Source organism: Carcharodon carcharias, chromosome 6 (assembly GCF_017639515.1).
Source record: "Carcharodon carcharias isolate sCarCar2 chromosome 6, sCarCar2.pri, whole genome shotgun sequence".
Taxonomy (NCBI): domain Eukaryota; kingdom Metazoa; phylum Chordata; class Chondrichthyes; order Lamniformes; family Lamnidae; genus Carcharodon; species Carcharodon carcharias.
In genome coordinates, this window is record NC_054472.1 from 41620406 (window position 1) to 41645361 (window position 24956).

The window sequence follows — 24956 nt, forward strand, 5'->3', positions numbered from 1 at the left end:
TCTCTTCAGAAACATGCCAGATTACACCCAAAGACTTTGCAATAGAAAAAATTGTCAAAAATTACCGTGTCTGCCATTTTTAAGAAAAACTGTGCAGGGCCCATCTTGAAGCCTCACACTGAATCTTTAGAAGAGTGTCCAGTTCTGGATACCATACTTGAGGAAGCCTGTGAAGGCATTAGAGGGCGTGCAGAAAAGATTTTTGAGGGATGAAGGTTTTGTGGATAGATTGAGAAGCTGAGGGTGTTTTCCTTGGGGAAGAGAAGGTTGAGAAGTAATTTGATAGAATCACGAGGGTGGGGGGGTGGGGGAGCGGGGGCAGGGTGGGGGACGGCGTTGGGGTGGGGGGAGGTCAGGGGCGACCCAGTTAGGGACCAATAACGTTTTGTTTAAAGTAGATAAAGGTTGAGATTCAAGACATCTGCTTTTGGGATAAAGCCACAAGATTCCCCGGGTTTTGAACAAACACAACAAAATGTGCTTTGCAGGTACAGAAAGATAAAACAATTTACAATATGTATCTTGTACTCTGACATTTAGGGTAAGTATGAGGTACATCTGAATTAATAAATGAACTGTAGTTGAACACACCACACTGTAGAGTAAATTACAGATGCAACCGAGGCAGAGTCCATGGATTTCTAAAGAACCCACCGAAACATCGGTAAACACCAAGTCAAACAATCTCGTTGAAATAAAAACAAAAAACTGCGGATGCTGGAAATCCAAAACAAAAACAGAATTACCTGGAAAAACTCAGCAGGTCTGGCAGCATCGGCGGAGAAGAAAAGAGTTGACGTTTCTCATTGAAACTCTGTCTCATGAGAGATTCCCAGTTTCACCTTCAAAGACCTCTCTTTGGAGCTCCCTTCAAAAGTTGCTCCTACACAGATAGCTGCCACTTGGACAATCCGATCTCACCTTCCGAGATTCCTTCTCTCTGGATTCCTAAGTACACCAGCTTACAACCATACTTTCAGATCCATAGCTGTGCCAAACAGAATGTATGCATGAATTTCAACAATTATTCATCCTTGTCTGGTACAAAAATAAAACAGGAAAGGTGGCTCAACCACAGCTTACAAAAGAAACTAGGGGTAGTATTAGATCCAAAGAGGAGACATATAAAGTTGCCAGGAACAGCAGCAAGTCTGAGCATTGGGAGCAGTTTAGTATTTAGCAAAAATGACAAAAAGATTGATCAAGAAGGGGAAAATGGAGTATGAAAGTAAATTTGCAAGGAACATAAAAACTGACTGTAAAAGCTTCTATAAATATGTGAAGAGAAAAAGATTAGCGAAGACAAATATAGGTCACTCACAGTCAGAAAGGGAGGAATGGCAGAAGAATTGAACACACATTTCGGTTCTGTCTTCACAAAAGTGGACACACATAATTTCCCAGAAATGTTGGGGAACCAAGGGTCTAGTGAAAGGGAAGAATTGAAGAAAATCAGTATTAGTAAAAAAAATGTTGCTAGAAAAATTAATAGGGTTAAAGGCTGAAATATTCCCAGGGCCTGATAATCTACATCCCAGAGGAAATGGCCCTGGAAATACTGGATGCATTGGTGGTCATCTTCCAAAATTCTATAGACCCTGGAACAGTTCCCACAGATTGGAGTGTGGCAAGTGTAACCCCACTATTTAAAAAAGGAGGGAGAGAAAAAACAGTGAATTACAGATCAGTTAGCCTAACATCAGTAGTGGGGAAAATGCTAGGCCTATTATAAAAGACATGGTAACAGAACATTTGGAAAGCATTACAAGATTAGACAAAATCTTCATGGGTTTGTGAAAGGGAAATCATGCTTAATTAATCTACTGGAGTTTTTTAAGAATATAACTAGTAGAATAGACAAGGAAGAACCGGTGATGTGGTGTATTTGGATTTCAAGAAGGCTTTTGATAAGGCCCCTTTTAAAAGGCTAGTGGGGAAAATTAAAGCACATGGGATCAGGGGTAATATACTGGCATGGATTGAGAATTGGTTGACAGACTGGAAACAAAGAGTGGGAATAAATGGGCCTTTTTCTGGATGGCAGGCGGTGACTAGTGGTGTACCGCAGGGATCAGTGCTTGGGCCCCAGCTATTCACGATAAATATAAATGACTTGGATGAGGAAACTAAATGCAATGTTTCCAAGTTTGCTGATGACACTAAACTGGGTGGAGTTGTAAGGAGGATATAAGGAGGCTTCAGGGCGATCTAGACAAGTTGTGTGTGTGGGCAAACATATGGCAGATGCAGTATAGTGTGGATAAATGTGAGGTTATATGCTTCACACCGAAAAACAGAAAGGTAGAGTATTATTTAAATAGTGATACATTGGGAAATGTGGATATACAAAGGGATCTGGGTCTCCTTGTACACCAGTCAATGAAAGTAAACAGGCAGGTGCAGCAAGCAATTAGAAAGGCAAATGGCATGTTGGCCTTCATTGCAAGAGGATTTGAGTTCAGAAGTAGGGATGTCTTACTGCAGTTATACAGGGCTTTGGTGAGACCACATTTGGAGTATTGTGTGCAGTTTTGATTTCCCTACCTAAGAAAGGGTACCATAGAGGGAGTGTAGCAGAGGTTCACTAGACTGATACTGGGGATGGCAGGACTATCATATGAGAAGAGATTGGCTCAACTGGGCCTGTATTCACTAGAGATTAGAAGAATGAGAGGGGATCTGATTGAAATGTATAAAATTCTAACAGGGCTAGACAGACCAGATGCAGAGAAAATGTTTCCCCTAGTTGGGGAGCCTAGAAACAGGGGTCACAGTTTCAGGATTCAAGGCAGGCCATTTAGGACTGAGATGAGGAAAGATTTCTTCACTCAGAGGGTGGTCAACCTCTGGAATTCTCTACCGCAGAAGGCTTGTGGAGGCTGGGTCACTGAGTATATTCAAGAACAAAATTGATAAATCTTTGGATATTAGGGGTATCAAGAGGTATGGAGAGAAAGCGGAAATGTGGCATTGAGATAGAGGATCAGCCATGATCAGACTGAATGGTGGAATAGGCTTGTAGGGCCGAATGGCCTACTTCCTGCTCCTAGTTCCTATGTGCCTACCACTGCTCCAAAGGGGATACCTTTGCCCCGATGGCCCGCTTTACTCAAAGTCTGCTCCCTGTAGCTCTTTCTTTAACTTAACTGGTACATGTTTCTGTGCCTTTTGTCTTTGTGGCACTTGTTGGCTGGGAGAGTCCCCAAAGCTGACTGCCTCAAGGAGAGCTGTTTGCTAATCCTTAAACTGATCTGGGGACCTATGAAAACACTCCCAGAGGGTGTCTCTCTTGTTACTAGGCAGGAACCAATGTAACAAGCATTGGAACATCCTCTATCTTTTAAATGTTACTATGTCCACAGACCACAAATTTAATCCCAGCGACATGCTGGTCAATGGAGTTCATGACAACATGCACCTCCAGGTTCCTCTGTTGCTACACCCTTTTAGAACTTTGCCAATAAGTCTGTATTGCCCCTCAGTCTCTCTTTTGCCAAAATGTATCACTGTATATTAAATTCCATCTGCCACTTGTCTGCCCATTCTGTTAACCTATCTACGCCCTGTTGCAGTCAATAGGTATTATCTTCACTATTTGCCACTCCTCCAAGTTTGATATCACTGGCAGATTTTGAAATTTTACCTTGCATTTCTATATCCAAATCATTTATGTGTAGCAAAAAAATTAACATCATTAACTAATAAGGAAGGAATAAAGAACAGAATAATTAAATTGCTCCTGTTTGTAACCAGTCCTGAAATGGGAAGTATAACTGATCACCAATGCAACCTTCTGAAAGCATCCAAAGTTGGCAACGTCACTGCAGAAGCACTCAGTAAACACCATTTGTGTTTTGCCTCAGCCCAAAGATATGAAGAATTAAATTGACAGAATTTAATGCCATTTAATGCCTATTTTTTCACTTCTATTAAGCAAGGACAGCACACCATTGTTGGTGTTTCCCAAGGAACAACAGTAAATTGGATTCAGCATTAGAATAATCCAACATTAGCTGGATTCATTTTAAAGGGCAAGGATAATCAATTTTGAGAATTTCAGTGCAGTCTGTATAGTGAAATAGCAGCTTACAACTGTTTCCTTTTTATATCTATCTGATTGACTTTGATTTAATATACGAAAGATAATTTTCCAACCTATCACTCCGAGAGGTGAACCTTGCTTGCTAAGAGCCCATTATCAGAAATTCCAGTGGAGACTGCGGACTGTTTTCATCCATGTCCATTATAGGAAGATCATGTGTAATGTACACTTGAATTTCTTTCTTTTCCCCTCTCCTTCTCTCCAGTCGCCTCTCCCCTCCCTCTGCCCTGCACCTTCCCCTCTTCTCTCCCCCTGCCCTGCTCTCAAATCTCCTGTTTCCATCTCCCCTATCCTGCCCTGCCACCCTTCCCTCCCAACTTCTGTCTTCCTGCTTTCATCTCTCCTCTCCTCTTCGTTTCCTTCTCCCCTCCCAGCTCCTTCCTTCATTCATGGAATATAGGCCTAGGCCAGCATTTATTGGCCATCCCTAATTGCCCTTGATCAGAGGGCATTTAAGATTCAGCCCTGATTTGTGAAAGGGGAATCATGTTTGACAAATCTGTTTATTTGACAATGCTAGTGGGTCGATAAGGGGAAACCAGTAGATGTAGTGTCTTTGGACTTACAAAAAAGTCACTCAATAAGGTGCCGCAAACGAGGACATTGCACAAAATTTGAGCTTTAGGATGATGGGTAATGGTTGGGGATTGGTTATTGGTTAATGGATGGAAAACAATAAGTTGGAATAAATGGGTCATCTTCAGAGTAGTAGGCTGTAACTATTGGGGTATCAAAACTTGGGCCTGAAACCCAAGCTTGGGCCTCAACTACTTACAATCTTAGGTAAAGAGATCAAGTGTAATACATCCAAATTTGCTGATGGAAGTTGGAGGTGAACGTAAGCTGTGAAAAGGATTCAAAGAGTTTAGGCAGGTTAAGTGAGTAAAAAAGAACGTAGTACATGGGAAATAATGTGGAGTTATCTACTTTGGTAGGAAAAATGGTAATGTAGAATATTTTTTAAATGTTAGACTGGAGAACAGTGTTACTCAGAGGAATTAGATGCTTTCGAATACAAATCACAAGTTAACATGCAGGTACTACAAAAGGATTGGAATGTAAGAGTAAAGAAGTCTTAGTGCAATTGCCCAGAGTCTTACTGAGACCATACCTGGAGTACTGTGTACAGTTTTGGTCTCCCCACCTAAGGAAGGATATACTTGCCTTAGAGGCAATGCAACAAAGGTTCACTAGACTGATCCCTAGGATGAGGGGATTGCCTAATGAGGAAAGATTGAGTAGACAAGGCCTATATTCTCTATAATTTAGAAGAATGAGAAGTGATCTCATTGGAATATGTAAAATTCTTGATAAAGTTGAGGTTGGAAGGATGTTTCCTCTGCTGCAGAGTCTAAAACATGGGGCCATCATCTCAGAATAAGAACTGAGATTAGGAGAAATGCCTTCACCCGAATGGAACCTTTGGCATCCTCTGCCACAGAGAGCTGTTGATGTTTACTCATTAAATATTTTCAAGTCAGAGATGACAAATTTTTGCATACTAAGGAAATCGGAGGGGATAGCGCAGGAAGGTGTATCTTGATGATCAGCCATGATCACCTTCAATGACAAGCTTGAGAGGTTGAATGGTCTGCTGCTATTCCATTTCTTATGTCCTCATCTCCCCTCATCTTCCCCCTTCTTTCTTCTCCCTATGTCCTATCCTACTGGCATGATGTCAACATGGCTAGTGCCAGTTGGATCAGACCTCAAATTGGAGGGATTTAAAAATAATTGAAGAATCGCATATTTATTATAAAATCACTTTCCACTTCTAGTCTCTTGGTGTTAGCCCAGTTCTGTTCTCTGGTTGGTAAAATTTGTGTGTTGTATCTCTGCCTATTCCAAAGACTCGATGTCAATCAATGAAACTTGTGTGATTTCAGGATGTGGAACATGCTCACCACAAAGATCCAACCTCCTCACCAGCACACAGCTGCATTCGGCCTGCTAGAGTTGTATCGTCCACTTCTGAGGAAGAGGAGGCCTTCACTGAGAAATTCCTCAAAATTTCATGCAGATACATAACTGATGGAAAGGTAATTATTCTAACTTTCATTTAATCAATTGATTTTTAGTGTATTCTTATTGTCTAATCAGGCAACTGTATTGTGAAAATTTGCTGATAATGTTGTTTCTCAGAGTTGTTGTCCAGTGAGGTTTGGAGTGAGTTGCCTTCCTGTGTTAAATGTTTAGGTTTATACACAGAGTGACCATTTGGGCAAAAGCTAACTTGTGATAGTGGAATCATAAACCAGCATAGAGGAGTGGGCTGAGAATTATTAGATGCTGCTGCATGTTTAGAAATTTAGTTTTTTTTGTGGCTCATCTGTATTCATTATTACTCAATGGTTTCTGGAGTACTCTCACTAAGCATTGATTTCCTCCCATTGTGGGTAAAGGCAGGTACAGCTATTGCCCTACAAGACCATCTGCAGTCTCCCCCACTGAAAGTTAGCAGCTCTATGCAACCATGCTGCTGTCAATGAGGTAACAGTGCTTCGGAGCTCTAGGACATGCAAACGCTAGACAGACCAACACTAATAAACATTATTAGTTGACCTTGGTTGAGAACATTGTAAATTTGGTTTCGAATGTGTGTTTTGTGGTGGCTTTTATTTCAACGTTGTGCCTAACAGGATGCTGTGATGGTCATTGGTAGAGTGAAGGGAAGATGTGGGATAGCTGTTGAATTGGGATTGTGTTCACTGGTATCACAGTCGATTAAGATGATCATAGTCAGCTTGGTGGAAAGGGAATGTGCTGATTGTTTCCTCCCTTCTTTGTCGTCCTCCTCAGCTGCTCACCATATGAAAAGGACTGTGCTCTCATGATGGCAGAGTTGTGCAAGATGCAGCAGAACACAATGAATTGTGAAACATGCTCTGACGTGTACTAAAGAGCTCTCAGGAAACAAAACGATGGCTTGAGCCCTTCAGTGGCCCATTTGATGATATTTAAAGGGAAACAGTGGTTATGGTGATGTCACAGGACTCGGAATCCAAAGGCCCAGACTAATGCTCTCGCGACATGGGTTCAAATCTCACCATGGCAGCTGGTGGAATTTAAATTCCATTAATAAGTCTGCAATTAAAAACTGGTCTCAGTAATATGATTGTCTTAAAAAAAATAAATCTGGTTCACTAATGTCCTTTAAGGAAGGAAATCTGTTGTCCTTACCTGGGCTGGCCTACATGTAACTCCAGACCCACAGCAATGTGGTTGACTCTGAAATGGCCTAACAAGCCACTCAGTTGTATTAAACCACGACAGAAAAGTCGATTAAAGAATGAGATCGAGTGGGCCACCCAGCATCGACCTAGGCATTGAAAATGACAACAGCACTAAGCCGCACACCATACTGACTTGGGATATCATTGTTCCTTCATTGCCGCTGGCCTAAAATTCTGGAATTCTCTTCCTAACAGCACTTTGGGTGTACCTACACCGCATGGACTCCAGCATTTCAAGAAGTGGGCTCACCAGTTCTCAAGAGCAATTAGGGATGGGCAATAAAAGCTGACCTAGCCAGCAAATAAAAAAAATTGTGTGGCAGCATGGCTGTCATTATATGAATGCTGTTCATCAGGCATGCTTGGTTACTCACTGATCAGTTGATATCCCTAGAAACTCAGTAGTCACCCTCTGGTTTGACATAGGGCTCAAGCAGACTGATGGCACAGCAGAGTTAAAGGCATCATGTCTGTGAATTTTAATATTTTGAAAATACATAGAAAGGTACATGAGAGTTATCACTATCCAATCAATCATAATTCAAGCATAACCAATATGTTGAGATGTTGAATTTTTAATAAGCATTAAGTCAGGATATAACATTAATAGTTAGGCAGCAAAAACATACACCCGTGACAAGTACCGAATATCATCCTGGATTGGGCATGTGCACGAACAGCTCTTTCTTACTTCTTCTACTTCTCGGCGCTCAGATGATCTTGTCTAGTGGAACGCCTCAGGAATGTTTGACTGGAATCTTACTTCAGAGTCTTTTTTCTACCACATGAACTTTACCAAAGTCTTTATAATCTTTTTCAGATGCTTGAAGCCTGGATAGATTATTGACAAGGGCTTTTGTTACTAAAAAGATTTACTTTATTTCAAAACACCCTAATCGGATTTGAGTTCTTCATCTAAACTTTGGGTTGGAGACGTTAGGACTATCTTCCTTGGAGAAGAGAAGGTTGAGAGGAGATTTGACAGAGCTATTCAAAATCATGAGGGTTTTGGACAGAGTAGATGGGAAAAAGAAATGTTCCCATTGGTGGAAGGATCAAAAACTGCAGGGCACAGATTTAAGGTAATTAGCAAAAAAGACAATGAAACACGAGGCAAAACTTTCGCACAGCGAGTGATTAGGATCTGCAATGTACTGTCTGAAAGTGTGGTGGAGGCAGGTTCAGTCGAGGCATTCAAAATGGAAATGGATTATTATCTGCAAAGGAGGATTGTGCAGGGTTATGGGGAGAAGGCAGGGGCTTGGCACTAGGTAAATTGCTGCTTCACAGAGCCAGCACAGACACAATGGGCCAAATGCCCTACTGTGCATTAACAATTCTGAGATTCTGTGAAGATTACTAAGTACTTTATTCAATCGTGAAATGACAGTACACAGAAACTAAATACAGTTCAGAATGTAGGTTGGCCAAATCATTTTGGTTTGAAGGAAGGAACCCTGGGGTATTTACCAAGGTGATTCCTCTTATTTTTCTCCTTCATATTGCCTCTTGTAAACAATTGTCTCCCTTGACAATAGCAGTTCTAATTTAATGCAGTTTTCAGGTGAGCTTGATCATTACGTTCTTAAGGGGATTGTCTTTTTTGACGAGCATAAAAGGAGTCAATTATTGCCTGATGACAGTGCTGTGTTTGAACCCACACTGTTTCTGGATTTTTATCAGCAGGTAAAGGCCTGTGATATGCAGGTTTCTGAATCAACTGAGTTTCCTTTCCGTTATTAACCGACTCCCCAAAGCCTGTCCACCATCTACAAGACACAAGTCAGGAGCATGATGGAATATTCTCTACTTCCCTGGTGAGTGCAGTTCCAACAATACTCAAGAAGCTTGACACCATCCAGGACAAAGCAGCCTGCTTGATTGGCACCACAAACATTCACTCCCTCCACCATCAACGCACAGTAGCTGCAGTGTGTACCAGCTACAAGATGCACTGCAGAAACTCACCAAGTCTCCTTAGACAGCACCTTCCAAACTCACGACTGCTACCATCTAAAAGGACAAGGGCAGCAACTGCATGGGGACTCCACCACCTGCAAGTTCCCCTCCAAGTTACGCACCATCCTGACTTGGAAATATGTTGCCGTTCCTTCATTGTCGCTGGGTCAAAATCCTGGAACTCACTCCCTAACAGCACTGTGGGTGTACCTACACTACATGGACTGCAGCAGTTCAAGAAGGCAGCTCACCACCACCTTCTCAAGGGTAGTTAGGGATGGGTAATCAATGCTGGCCTAGCCAGTGATGCCCACATCCCATGAATGAATTTTTTAAAAATTAACATCTTCAAAGTTAGAAGTGACCAAGATGACACAATCCAAAAATTCTATGGCCCCGATCTTACAATTAGCAACACTGTGCTCAAAAATTCCCCTGACTTCACACTTCTGTGCATTTCTTCTGATACTGGTTGTCAGAGGACTGTGCAACGCAGCATTCATCAGGGAACTGCACCAGAGTGGAGTAGAGTCAGAGGAAGACAAGACCATCATGGCCTTCTTATGGCACTAGCTGCCCTATGGCAACTTTAAAGATCCAGTTTGAATGTTAAAGAATGGGACAGTGGGAGAGTGGGTAAAGTTGGTGAATTGGATCAGTGGGTTGGAGGTAGATAGGTAGAAAGTAGCTAAGTGGTAGGTAGGAAAGGGGTAGTGTGGGTGAGGCTGGTGGGGTGGGTAGGTTCATGAAGTGGGTAGGGGATAGGTGGATGGGATTGGTAAAAGTGTGTAGGGAGTTGTTGGGAGAGATCGGTAGGTGGATGAGGTAGGCAAGCGGGTAGTGCGCTGAGGGGGTAGCCAGATCAGGGGGATAGTTGGGGGTAGTGGTGGTCGAGAAGGTAGTTGGGTCAGGTTGTTAGTTGGGCCGTGGAGTGATCAAGTGGGTGTTTAGAGGTAGTCAGGTAGTCGAAGGGTGATCAGGTCTGGGGGTTAGTAACGTAAGAGCGGGAGGGTGGTCGGGGGGTATGATAGCCGGATCGGGTTGGATGGTCGGTGGTGTGATAGTTGGGGCAGCCAACGGTAATTGCATCAGGGTACTGCGGGGGGTGGGGTCAGGGTGAAGTGATTGGGGGAGTCAGTTGTGCAGTTACCCATGTGTTTAGGCTAGATTTTAACCTCTGTAACATTTCCTGGGTGGCTGCCCAGGCAAGTACCGTGGAATTGTCCGAAGCCTCGGGCTCTCATTCAGAGTTGGAAACTTGCACAGAGGATCCTGGGGAACAGGGTAATTGCCCATCAGAAGTTGAAACTTCTCGGGCAATCCCACGGAAGTCAAAGTGTCAAGATTTCCACAGACACATGTCTTCTGGAGACTGGAAGATTTGGTCCTGTCTTACAGTGAGTAACTATTTACAAAAAGTATTTTTTGCCTCAAAATGGAGTTTTTGGACCTGGTTCCATCATGGCCATAGCTGCTGGAAGATAAAATACATGATCAATTGGAATGCAAAATACTCGACAGAATGTTTATTTAGAAAAATACTGATACATTTATGGCAATAGAGGTGATTGATTGCAGCAGCATGTGTTCCGGTTAGATGGTGGCATGATATTATTCGACTGAATCCTGTCATTCTGATTAAAGTACCATATTTCCTGAGCTTCCCTTTTGGTTCACTGTCAAGTGCCAAAATTGGTAGCCCACTTTGTGTTGAGTTAACTAATCTGTTACTTCAATTTAGAGTCAGAGAATGGTTATGTCAGAGATTAATGACACCAAGGCATCATTAATACATAGAAACCCCATTTATTACTTGTGCACAAGGGAGAACTATACAACGAGAGCTGTTGTGCCGTCTCCAAGCAGAATACACAAACACTTGCTTAAAAGCATTTTACAATCAATCAGTAAATTTTGCACATCTCAATCCACTTATTTGCATACGTTAACCGACCAATCCACGTTTTATTTAATTTCCATTCCTACACAACAGGTGCAGTGCCTACACACTTGGTTATCACAACTTTGATTACGTTCGACCCGAGTGAGAGAGACACATGGAATGTCTCAGGGCTCATCCTACAGTAGTCAGACAAGATGGTATTGTTCTTCAAGGTTGCAGTATTTTTCTCTTAGGCCTAAGCATTTAATACAATTTCTCCATTAACCCTTTCAGTACTAAGTCGGTTCCCCATTTGTCTAGGCCACCACACTTCCCTGCTTTTGTCCTAAAAGGACAATCCACCACCCTTAGCCAAGTTCTATGTATCCTAGCTGCCGGGCTTCATCCTCAGAGGGGTCTTGATCCCTGAGGAGAGGGAGGGAATAGATAGCTGGCTTGAATCAGCAAGGTAGGCACAGGACTCCAATGGCAGCTCGCCCACCTGAGTGCTACCCTTGGTATAATTTCTCCTGACGCATAGCCAGGCCTCCCTTTTAACAACCACAAAGGTGGGCTCCTGTCTCCAAATGGGCGTTTGCTGAATGAGGTCCCCTGTATTACCTAGTGGCCATGCGGAATCTGAAGGGAAAGCCAGAAAATTCATCTCAGAGGAGGAGGGGTTAACAGGAAAATGAGTACAAATCCAACATTTAGTCCGATTAACTTTAGAGGCTGCAGCCTGCATTCATTGAACCGCAGAATTGGTAGTCCATGCCCCCGCAAGGACCAGGCAGGACAGGATCCAAATCAGAGTCAGCATTCTGACGGCTCAGTAAAAGTTCTTGCGCAAGCACTTCTGGCCAAGGTCAGCGTCAGCTTGACGTGCAATGTGTGGACCCACAAGGGTCATCCTTCAACCTTCATGGCTGTATGGGTGGTGAGCAGGACTTGGAAAGGTCCTTCCCATTGAGTTTCCAAACCGTTCTTTCTCCTGAAGGTCTTTACCAGGACTAGGTCCCCGGGCTGGTATTGATGGCAGTCTTCAATGGTGGGCTTTTTCTACTACCTGTATTTGCAAGTTCTTGAGAGAATTAGTGAGCGCTATACAGAATGTATTCCCTCATCCATAGCGTGGATGTCCATTTCCCTAGCAGACAAAGGTGGGGCCACTGGGAGGTGCATGGTTCGTCCCATTACAACTTCATAAGGAGAGAGGGAGGTGGTACGGTTAGGGTGAGAGCGCATAGTCATGAGCACCAGGGGTAGAGCTTCGGGCCATTTCAAACCGGTTTCTTCACATAATTTAGCTAGTTTGTTTTTCAGAATACCATTTTATCTTTCCACCACCCCAGTAGACTGGGGTGGTATGGGCAGGAAAGGTGATGGTTGCATTGTAAGGCCCTCAGCAGTTCCTTTATCACTTTAGCAGTAAAATGAGGCCCATTATCACTTGATAAAATCTCTGGTATCCCAAATCTGGGTATGTATTCACGCAACAACAATTTTGCAGCAATAACAGCATCATTCCGTCAGGTGGGATACCCCTCCACCCATCATGAGAACAAACATACCAGAACTAAAACATAATTATAGCCCATACATTTAGGCATTTGTATAAAGTCCATTTGTAGATGTACAAACAGGCCCCATGGCTGGGGTCCCATACCAGCAGTCACTATGGGCGTCTTGCCTGGGTTATGTCATTGACATAGGTTTGACAAGTATTACTAATACAATGCCTATTAGCATATTACTATTCACTATATATTCAACATTCATTCTATGTACACATGTTAAACCTCTGAGCTGGCAACCAGTCAAGTCATGATTCTTATGTCGTGAGAGATTCAATAAATGCTTATTAGTTACCCATAAAGGGACTACCCCTTCTTTAATCTGTCTTAAATTTTCTCAGGCTTGTTCCAGTGCCCAAGATCCATAGGTGCTGAATACATCGTTTCTGCTCGCTTCGTCTGAAATATTTTTCCCTATTTCAGTTAATTTATTGATAGTCCCTGCGTGACTTTCGAGCACGGTAGCCAGGCTTTCGATTAACCAATGATGTCCATATATTGAATATCGTAGCAGCCTCATTTATCAGGCTGCGCTTAACGCGGTTCCCTCCCAAGCCTGATCGCATCTCGCCATTGAACTGAACTACTTCAGTCATCAACTGGCACGTCAGAGCCGTATAGAGTGCTTGGGTATGGGTTGAGCACCACTGGGGCAGGACAATTCCGGATATGTTCAGGACTACGGATAGCAGCTCGTGGTGTACATTATCATACAAAACTTCTGATTAACCAGTACCAAACCATTCGTCGGTCCTGGATGCATAGTCGGACAAGATGGGTCAGTCGGTGTGGTTTGAGGGTCTTCAATTATCTCTACTCGAACTGTGAAAGTAAAGGTGGGAGGTGGCTGGGTAGTGGCGGACCTCCCATGTCCAATCTGAAGCAAACCCTTATTACAATTTGAAAGCGCTTGTTCTCCTACTGTTACATTTATCATTCCCCGTTGCGTGTCGCATTCGGCACTGTCCGTGCTGTACCAAAGTTCCTCCTGCTGTGCGGGATGAGCAGTGATGATCCCCGACCTTGTTGCCAGTACTGATTTGCCCACGACCAGGATCGTAGATCTGCGGACACATTAACATCGGCTCTCGTTCTCATATCTACAAATGCGCATGTATCACCCATGTATCATAATTACCTTGTATGGTCCATGCCTGTTCACTCCGAGCTCACCCTGACCATCACCTTATTCCCCACTTGGGGGGTCTGTTGTTGCTCTTTGGATTTGCTTGTTACCATATCCTTAATCATCTGTCAGTCTCTAACTTCCTCTCTCAACTCATGTAATTGCCTACTTAATTCCTTTACATTGTCCTATATTTTTCCTTTCAGTGGCCTTACACTTCCTACTATAATGCCTTCAAGTAATTGCATGGCCCTTCCTGTTATCATTTCAATGCGGTGAAGCTGGTAGTCCTATTCAGTGTAGCCCTAAAGCACATCAGAATGCTGGGCAATACTGTGGCCCAGTTGTTGCCCAATTGCTTAGACTATAGATGTTTTTAAAGTTCAATTCATCCTTTCCATCATCCCTGGACTCTGGGGGTGGCAAGGAATATGGAATTTCTGTTTAATCTCTATAAGATTACACACTTCTTTAATGACTCTCCCTGTGAAATGAGTTCCCTGATCTGAATCCACCTGGGTAGGCACCCCCACTCCTTCCAATTTATTCTCTCCTGCTGCTGTCTCATGTCAGACCTCAATTCCTTAAATAATTCTACAATGCACCTTCTTATCCTATCTTTCAACGGCTCAGTATTTCACTTAGTGATGGTTCTCTCTGGGAACCGCTTAACTCTGCCTGTCATCAAGGTGTTAAACCTGTGGTCTTACTTTTTGTTGCTCGCTGGCACATTAGTATAATCAGTAATACATCTATTTAGCCGTTTTCCAGCTTTACCTGTGTCCATCTTGTGGTAAATTGTTGTTAAGTACTATTTCTCCTTACATTTCAATTCCAGAACTACAGATTGCACATAGTTTTACTAAGTTTTTTTTTGACCATGATCATCTTGATTCTCTTGAAGTCAGTTTCTCTATTATCTTGAGTGTTTAAAATGTTTCCTTAATCTTTAGGCAGTTCCAATGCCTCAGTTGATGGCCAGATTATCAAATTTCATTTCCCTTAAAACAGTTTGTATATTATGTCCTCTTTCTCTAACTCTTTCTCCTACTTTCCTCACAGCAGTTTACACATGCAACAGCTACCATCTTATCTTGTTCAGGTTGTCTGGAGAGACTTTACAGTGCAATAAAGTATTCTCATAACAGTTTTAAAACAGAAGTCAAACATTGACATATTTTGCTTCCTTATCATCTTCTCAAACAACATCTTATTGTCCCACTAAATTATGTCCGACTTTTTTTTTTGCATTATCCCAGATTCATTAATTTGGCCAAAAAATGGATTTCTGCCAAACTTTGTCAAGGTCTTGAGCTTAACTTCATATTTTGGGAACAGACTTACAAACACAAAAGTTTGCAGCATTTGAATTGGTGCCAATTGTTGTCAAACCTTTTAAAATGAAAATTCCCTTTTGAGCACTTTATCAAGAACCAAACCTGAAATTTTTTAAACCTTGTAAGAACTGTAATTTACGCTATCAAAATTAAAACAACCTTTTACATGTGTAATGATTTGTATCCAAGTTATAATTTCCTTATGTTTATGGACACATTCTTTATCTTAGATAGCATCCTAGTGATTCAAAAGTAACCTGTTAAATTACACTGCACTTTACGTCTTAAGATTGTCCTAAATTCAAATTCCAGTGCTTTTGGAAAGCAGATTTCCTTTAATATTTAATTCATCTCTTCATAAGAAACCCCTTTTTATCCATTGGAACCACCTAGACCTTGTGTTTATGTCTTTTGGTTTTCCTAGAATTTTTCTGAATTTCAAGTAATTTTTTTTCCTCAGAATTTTAGAATACGAACTCGTATGTATTAATCCCAATCAGCTTGGGATCTGATGATGATGGTTATTCCCTACCAGTCTGCAAGGTGGTGGTACAAGGGTTGGTTCATCTCAAACAAAGGCAAGCCCTGTTTTATCTTTACATTACCTTCAAATTACGATTTTTGCCAGAAATCTCAACTCAAACCTTATACTCAAAACTTGGGAATATTTGAATAAACTTTTTCTTTAATCTAATATGGGGCTTTCGACTCTAAAATGCCGAACACACAAAAGACAATTCAGGGAAGAAAACACATTAAAGCTCACATACAAATGCTTCATTGCACAGAAACAAACACATAGATAAAGGTATGTTTCGATACTCCTATAATATTGAACTTAACTCTAAATGAAGCTTCGAATAGCAGTGGGGAATAAAGGGATCTTGATGGCTCCACCTATAGGGACCGTCAAACCGACGAAAGCTCACATTTTCTTTGCTGCTGCTTGTCAATTGCTCATTAACCCCCTAGGGGTACCCTTTCTCTCTCTCTCTCCCTCTCTCTCTCTCTCTCTCTGTGTTCAGCACAAACAGCTCTTGTAACTTAGATCAATTCAATTTTTTTTAAGTTCCAGAAAATTCAGTAGCGGACTATCTATCTCCCTTAAAACATATTACAAGCACTCAATTCTGTCCCGATTAAAAGTTCCATCTGGTGGGAAGCTCTCTCCTTTACATTGAGTCCATTTAACCCAATCAGAAACATATTGGACAATTTCAGGACTGTAATGGACATAAATTAAAGCATGTGGGGTTCCCTTCAAAGGGGGAACCTGGGGTTTCTTTGATGCCATATATCCCATTTTTACTTAATAATATACACAAAAAAAACACAGAAATGACTTACTTTTCACCTCCAGGGGACTCGAACCCCTGGGAATACTACTACCACTTTTCACCTCCAGATGACTGGAACCCCTGGGAATACTACCACTACTTTTCAACTCCAGAGGACTCGAACCCCTGGGTATACTACTACTACTTTTCACCTCCAGGGGACTCGAACCCCTGGGAATACTACTACTACTTTTCACCTCCAAGGGACTCGAACCCCTGGGAATACTACTGCTACTTTTCACCTCCAGGGGACTCGAACCCCTGGGAATACTACTACTACTTTTCACCTCCAGGGGACTCGAACCCCTGGGAATACTACTGCTACTTTTCACCTCCAGGGGACTCGAACCCCTGGGTATACTACTACTACTTTTCACCTCCAGATGACTGGAACCCCTGGGAATACTACTACTACTTTTCATCTCCAGGAGACTCGAACCCCTGGGTATACTACTACTACTTTTCACCTCCACGTGACTCGAACCCCTGGGTATACTACTACTGCTTTTCACCTTAAGGGGACTCGACCCCCTGGGTATACTACTACTGCTTTTCACCTCCAGGGGACTCGAACCCCTGGGTATACTACTACTACTTTTCACCTCCAGGGGACTCGAACCCCTGGGTATACTACTACTACTTTTCACCTCCAGGGAACTCGAAACCCTGGGTATACTACTACTACTTTTCACCTCCAGGTGACTCGAACCCCTGGGTACACTACTACTACTTTTCACCTCCAGGGGACTCGAACCCTTGGTTATACTAGTACTAACTTATATTAAATTACTGGCCAAATTAATCTCCCAAATATTTAAATACATGACTTACCCTGAGAGTCAGCCACAGTCAGGCGAAGGCAGATCCAGGTCAACGAACCCCAGAAGCCCAAATCAGGCCGCCGCAGACCGAGGAGTCCTTAAACCGCGAGGTCCTAATGCTGGCGCTCCGTGACTCAACCCCAGGGGTTAGTCATCTCGGTGGAACCTCCAGAAACTGTCGGAGATTAATCAAACCGAGGCATCATTAATACATAGAAACCTCATTTATTACTTGTGTACAAGAGAGAACAATACAACGAGAGCTATTGTGCCGTCTCTAAGCAGAATACACAAACACTTGCTTAAAAGCATTTTACAACCAATCAGTAAATTTTGCACATCTCAATCCACTTATTTGCAGACGTTAACCGACCAATCCATGTTTTAATTAATTTCCATTCCTACACAACAGGTGCAGTGCCTACCCACTTGGTTATCACAACTTTGATTACATTCGGCTCGAGAGAGACACATGGAATGTCTCAGGAAAAACTACCTCTCCCTGAACCATGATCCCACCACTGAACATCAAGCCATTGTTTCCAGGACTGTCACTGACCTCATCTCCTCTGGGGAGCTTCCTCCCACAGCTTCCAACCTGATAGTCGCCCAACCTCGGATGGCCCGCTTCTATCTCCTACCCAAAATCCACAAACAGAACTGCCCCGATAGACCGATTGTCTCAGCTTGCTCCTGCCCCACAGAACTCATTTTTCGTTATCTTGACTCCCTTCTCTCTCCCCTTGTCCAGTCCCTTCCCACCTACATCCGTGATTCCTCTGACACCTTACGTCACATCAACAATTTCCAGTTCCCTGGCCCCAACCGCTTCCTCTTCACCATGGACGTCCAATCCCTCTACACCTCCATCCCCCACCAGGATAGTCTGAGGGCCCTTAGCTTCTTCCTCGAACAGAGGCCAGAACAATCCCCATCCACCACTACTCTCCTCCGTCTGGCTGAACTTGTTCTCACACTGAACAATTTCTCCTTCAACTCCTCTCACTTCCTCCAAATAAAAGGTGTGGCTATGGGTACCCGCATGGGCCCCAGCTATGCCTGTCTCTTTATGGGGTATGTGGAACATTCCTTGTTCCAGTCCTACTCCGGCCCCCTTCCACAACTCTTTCTCCGGTACGTCGACGATTACTTCGGTGCTGCTTCATGCTCTCATCGGGACTTGGAAAAATTTATTAATTTTGCTTCCAATCTCCACCCCTCCATCATTTTCACGTGGTCCATCTCTGACACTTCCCTTCCCTTCCTTGACCTCTCTGTCTCAATCTCTGGTGATAGACTGTCCACCAATATCCATTACAAACCCACCGACTCCCACAGCTACCTAGACTACAGGTCCTCACACCCCGCTTCCTGTTAGGACTCCATCCCATTCTCTCAGTTCCTTCACCTCCGTCGCATCTGTTCCGATGATGCTACGTTCAAAAACAGTTCCTCTGACATGTCCTCCTTCTTCCTTAACCGAGGTTTTCCACCCACGGTCGTTGACAGGGCCCTCAACTGTGTCCGGCCCATCTCCCGCGCATCCGCCCTCACGCCTTCTCCTCCCTCCCAGAAACATGATAGGGTCCCCCTTGTCCTCACTTATCACCCCACCAGCCTCCGCATTCAAAGGATCATCCTCCGCCATTTCCGCCAACTCCAGCATGATGCCACCACCAAACACATCTTCCCTTCACCTCCCCTATCGGCATTCCACAGGGATCTCTCTCTCCGGGACACCCTGGTCCAGTCCTCCATCAACCCCTACTCCTCAACCCCCTCCTATGGCACCACCCCATGCCCACGCAAAAGATGCAACACCTGCCCCTTCACTTCCTCTCTCCTCACCGTCCAAGGGCCCAAACGCTCCTTTCAAGTGAAGCAGCATTTCACTTGCATTTCCCCCAACTGCATTCATTGTTCCCAATGTGGTCTCCTCTAGTTTGGAGAGACCAAACGTAAACTGGGCGACCGCTTTGCAGAACACCTGTGGTCTGTCCGCAAGAATGACCCAAACCTCCCTGTCGCTTGCCATTTTAACACTCCACCCTGCTCTCTTGCCCACATGTCTGTCCTTGGCTTGCTGCATTGTTCCAGTGAAGCCCAACGAAAACTGGAGGAACAACACCTCATCTTCCGACTAGGGACTTTACAGCCTTCCGGACTGAATATTGAATTCAACAACTTTAGGTCTTGAGCTCCCTCCTCCATCCCCACCCCCTTTCTGTTTCCCCCTTCCTTTTGTTTTTTTCCAATAAATTGTATAGATTTTTCTTTTCCCACCTATTTCCATTATTTTTAAATATTTTTAAATCTTTTATGCTCCCCCCACCCCCACTAGAGCTATACCTTGAGTGCCCTACCATCCATTCTTAATTAGCACATTCGTTTAGATAATATCACCAACTTTAACACCTATGTGTTCTTTTGTTCTGTTGTTTGTGACATCTTTTGATGATCTGCTTCTATCACTGCTTGTTTGTCCCTACAACCACACCAACTCCCTCCACTTCTCTCTCTCTCTTTCTCCCCGCCCCACCACACGCCTTAAACCAACTTATATTTCAACTCTTTCTTGGACTCGAACTCAAGTTCTGTCGAAGGGTCATGAGGACTCGAAACGTCAACTCTTTTCTTCTCCGCCGATGCTGCCAGACCTGCTGAGTTTTTCCAGGTAATTCTGTTTTTTTTGTTTTGGATTTCCAGCATCCGCAGTTTTTTTGTTTTTATGGAATCTCTCAGGGCTCATCCTACAGTAGTCAGACAAGATGGTATTGTTCTTCAAGGTTGCAGTATTTTTCTCTTAGGTCTAAGCATTTAATTCAATTTCTCCATTAACCCTTTCAGTACTAAGTGTGTTCCCTATTTGTCTAGGCCACCACAATTACTGTACTGAAGGAGGCCATTTGGTCTATGTAAGAGCAACTCAGCTAATCCCATTTGCCTGCACTCTCGCTATAACCCTGCTGGTTTTTCTTTACAGGTGTTTATCCAATTTCCTTTTGAAAGTCATGATTGTATTTGCCTTCACCACATCTCAGGTGGAGCATTCCAGATCCTATCCATTTGTTGCAACAAAAAAAGTTTTTATGTTGCTGTTGATATTTTGCCAAACACCTTAAACCTGTGTCCTCTGGTTCCTCATCCTTCCATCAAAGAGAACAGTTTCTCTCTCTCTATTCTGTCTCAACCCCTCATGAATTTGAACATCTCTATCAAATCTCCTCTCAACCTTCCCCTCTCTTAAGGAGAACAACCCCAACATCTCCAGGCTATCCAAGTATCTGAAATCCTTCATCTCAGGAACCTTTCTTGGAAATCTTTTCTGCACCCTCTCAAAAAGCTTTCACATCCTTCTTGAAGTGCAGTATCCAGGATTAAGCACAATACTCTTTTGAGGCCGAACGAGTGTTTTATCATAACTTTTGTACTTTTGTACTCCATGCCTCTGTTGATATAGCCCAGGATCTCACCTGCCTTTTTAACAATTTCAATTTCAAATTGTACCTTTTATTTTATATTGTCTCCCATGGCACTTGCTACCAAAATGTATCACTTCACGTTTCTCTGCATTAAGATTAATCTGTCACGTGTCTGCATATCCCACCAGCTCTGTGTCTGCATTCTCTTGAAGTCTATTCCCATTTCTCATCATGATTTGCAATACTTCCAAGTTTTGTGTTGTCTACAAATTTTGAAATTATGCCCTGTAAAATATGCCCAACTTGACTTAGAAGGAGAAAAAGAAATGAGTTCATTGATTTCTGCTGGAAATATATGTGAGTAGACAGGATTTTCTGGCCTCACCGCTCTGGGGTTCCCCACAACAGATGCGGCCAGCCATTCAAATCTCCATTAACTTCGGTGGGACCGGAAGATCTTGCCGGCGGCAGTGGCCAAAAAATCCTGCCCCAGATGTCTGTAAGCTGTCCCCCAGCTTGAGCTAATACTTTCAGGACAGCTTATGTGAATGAACAAAACACAAGTTCTTTTTCTTGAATTTTGAAGATTGAGGGATGACCTAATTGCTGTCTTTAAAATGATGAAGGAATTTGGCAGGGTAGATGGAGAGAAATTATTTTCTCTGTGTGAAGATTCCAGAACTATGGGGTATAATCTTAAAATTAAAGCTAGGCCATTTAGGAGTGAAATGAGGAAACACTTTTTCCACACAAAAGATAATGGAAATCTGGATTTCTGCTCTAAAATGCTATAGATGCTGAGTCAATTGTAATTTTGTGGACTAAAATTGATAAAATTTTCCTAGGTAAGAGTGTCAAGGGACATGGAGCAAAGGTGGGTAAGTGGAATTGAAGTATAGATCAGCTATTATCTAACTGAATGGTGGAATAGGCTGGGGGAACTATGAGAACTGTTCCTTTGGTCTTTTAAATCCCCGCTATCCCAAATAAAAAATAAAATTAGACATACCTTATTGAACTCTACAGAAAGGTCACACTTTGAGGCAATCCCAGAGACTGATTATAAGGCAGAATGCACTGCCTTCACCAGCTTTATGTTGAGATTTATCTTGTTTTACTATCTCCATGACACTACTTGCAAGGAAAGAAGGTATTTACCCATAGCCTGTGACATTTCTGTTGTTATCATACATTATTAGAGTCCACCCTGAACAAGGAGTTGTCAGAAGTAGTTTTGACAGGCTAGATCCTGCTAACAGAGAACTCCTGAATGTTGATTAAACACAAATTCTGTGTTTGCCTCATACTTTGTGATCATTTGTGCTCTATTTGACAGAGAGCAACATTACAGTAAGGGCTGCCTCAGTACTTTTTAATCTAATATAAAATCTTTATTGACACTCAGAATAAAGTCCTCCAGTATGTGTTCTTTCGACCGTCAGAATGCCCTTACATAAAATCATAGAAGGTTTACAAAAAAGGAGGCCATTTGGCTCTCTGTGTCCATGTTGGCTCTCTGCAAGAGCATCTCAGCTGGTTCCACTACCCCGCCCTTTCCTGATGGCCCTACAGTTTTTTTTTTCAGGTGCTTATGCAATTCGCTTTTGAAAGCCCCAATTGTGTCTACCTCCACCACACTCTTGGAAAATGCCTCCCAGAGCATGATAGGTGCTGCAATTTAAAAAAAAGTTTTTCCTTATGTTGCCTTTTGCCAATCACCCTAAATCAGTGTCTACTGGTCCTTGACCTTTCTGCCAATGGGAACAGTATCTCTCTATCTACCCTTAGGATTTTGAACGCCTCTATCAAATCTCCTCTCAAAGGGAAGCAGTGAGACAGTGATGGGAGTTTAAAGATAAATCAAAAAGAAAAGACAAGGCAATAGAGCAAAGTAACAATATTGGTAATGAGAACCAGAGTGTGCAGGAATGTGTATAAACTAAAGAGAGCACCAATAGATAAGACCAGAGTTTGCAGGAATGGTAAAAAGAATTAATGGTAAGAATGAATGGTAAAATGAATTCACGTAACACAGTAACAAAACAGATGAATTAATTGCACAGCTAGAAATAAATATGCATGACCTTATAGCTTTTTCAGAAACGTGGTTACAAGGTGACCAAGGCTCGGACCTAAATATTTAAAGGTACCTGACATTTCGGAAGGACAGGAACCTAGAAAAAGCTGGTCAAGTAGCTCTGTTAATTTAAGATGGTATTAGTACAGTAGTGAGAGATGATCTTTGTTCAAAAGGTCAAGATGTAGAATCAGATTGGGTAGAGATAAGAAATAGCAGAAGTAAGACATCAGTTGGATTAGCTTATAGGCCCCCTAACGGTTGCTACACTGTAGGTCAGAGTATAAAGAAATAAATAATGATGGAAAGGTGTTGTAGTAATCATGGGTGATGTTAATTTTCATATAGATTGGACGAATCAGTTTGACAAAGGTAGCCTGTGAGATGAGTTCATAGAAGTTGTATTTCGGACACTTTCTTAGAGCAGTAAGTTCTAACCAGGGAGGAAGTTATATTAGTCCTGGTAATGTACAATGAGAGAGGATTAGTTAATAACCCCATAGTAAAGGCATATGGTAATAGAATTTCTGGTTCAGTTTAAGGGTGAGAAGTGTGGGCTAAGACTTATGTCTTACCCTTTATTGCCTTTATTTAAGTTTATGAGCATAAGTGAACTGGGAAAATAGGTTAAAAAGTAGAGCAGAAGAGAGGCATTGACAGATATCATAACTCTCAGCAAATATATATTCCACTGAGAAAGAAAGACTCAATGAGAAGTATGCACCATCCATGGCTATCCACAAAAGTTAAAGATAGCATCAAATTGAAAGAAAAAAATGTGCAATACTGAGAAGATTAGTGGTATGTCAAAAGATTGAACAGATTTTAGAAATCAGCAAGAATGACTAATAAAAGGAAACAGAAATTAGATTACTGCACAAAATAACAATTCAAAGTGTAGGGGGTAATGTATTAGTATGGATGAAGGATTAGCTATTTAATGGGAAGCAGAGAAAAGGGATAAATGGGTCATTTTCAAGTTGGCAAGCTGTTACCACTTGTGCTGGGGCCTCAAATATTTGCAATTTATATCAATCACTTGGATGAAGGGACTCAATGTAAAGTTGATAAATTTGCTGATGACACAAAGATAGATATAGTATAAGGGTCTGGTATATACAGGTTAATGTGGGACTGAGTGCAATACCGCCCACAGTAATTTAAGAAGGCACATAACCTAAACTTAGGGTCAGTGTGGTGCTGGCCAGAAATGTGTTAAGACCTAGAGATGGAGATAGCTCCAGGCCTGTATCCTTTACTGTATCAAAACAAAAACAGAATTACCTGGAAAAACTCAGCAGGTCTGGCAGCATCGGCGGAGAAGAAAAGAGTTGACGTTTCGAGTCCTCATGACCCTTCAACAGAACACAGCTTTTGTTTTGGATTTCCAGCATCCGCAGTTTTTTGTTTTTATCCTTTTACTGTATATCTGTAGATAGTTACAAGTAGTTCATGAAGACTTACAGTTAACATACAGAAGACTACGAAGACCTCTCTAACAGACATGTTCTGTAACCAACACCCTCCTAACATGCTGGCAGCTGGGGATCAAAAATCCCTCAGCCCCACAAAAATGTTGTACAGCTAAGAAAAAGAAAACCTTCAACGGATTCTGAACTGAAAGAAACACCCAATTGAAGCTACAGATACTGAGAAAAGTTGCCAGAAAAATCTCTAGGCAGAAGAGCCTGGAAGCTAAAGGTAGACTTACTGCAGCATAAGATTCCATACAGTTACCTTTGGAAGTCCAGCTTCAGCATGCAGAGTTCATAGCCTGTAAGGGTGAGTTAAATCTTTTTAACTTCCAGGTTGCAGCCAATTCTGAGAAGCCTTGTTTACTAATTCAGTCAGAAGCGCTGCTAGAGTGAAACCTGTCACTAATCCCGATCCCGACTCTGAGCCTCAATACGTGGCCTCAGAGTTGAACAGAAAATAAAATTAATGATTAACTTATTCAATACTTGGGAACCTCATGACCATCCAAATGCTTAAACAGCAAGCCTGCAGTTTACTTAAAACCTCATTACTCACAATGCTACATCGCTGAATAAATCAAGTCAGGAAACAGCTAATCCACATAGCCATT

General features: G+C 42.4%; 1 protein-coding gene across 1 annotated transcript in view; it reads left to right on the plus strand.

Annotated features, from left to right (window-relative positions):
• oxr1a (oxidation resistance 1a) overlaps positions 1-24956 on the plus strand; it is a 338586-nt gene that overhangs the window by 133224 nt on the left and 180406 nt on the right. Inside the window, exon 5 of the mRNA XM_041189241.1 lies at positions 5989-6141. Coding sequence (XP_041045175.1) covers positions 5989-6141 — 153 coding nt within the window. The remainder of the gene's footprint in view (positions 1-5988; positions 6142-24956) is intronic.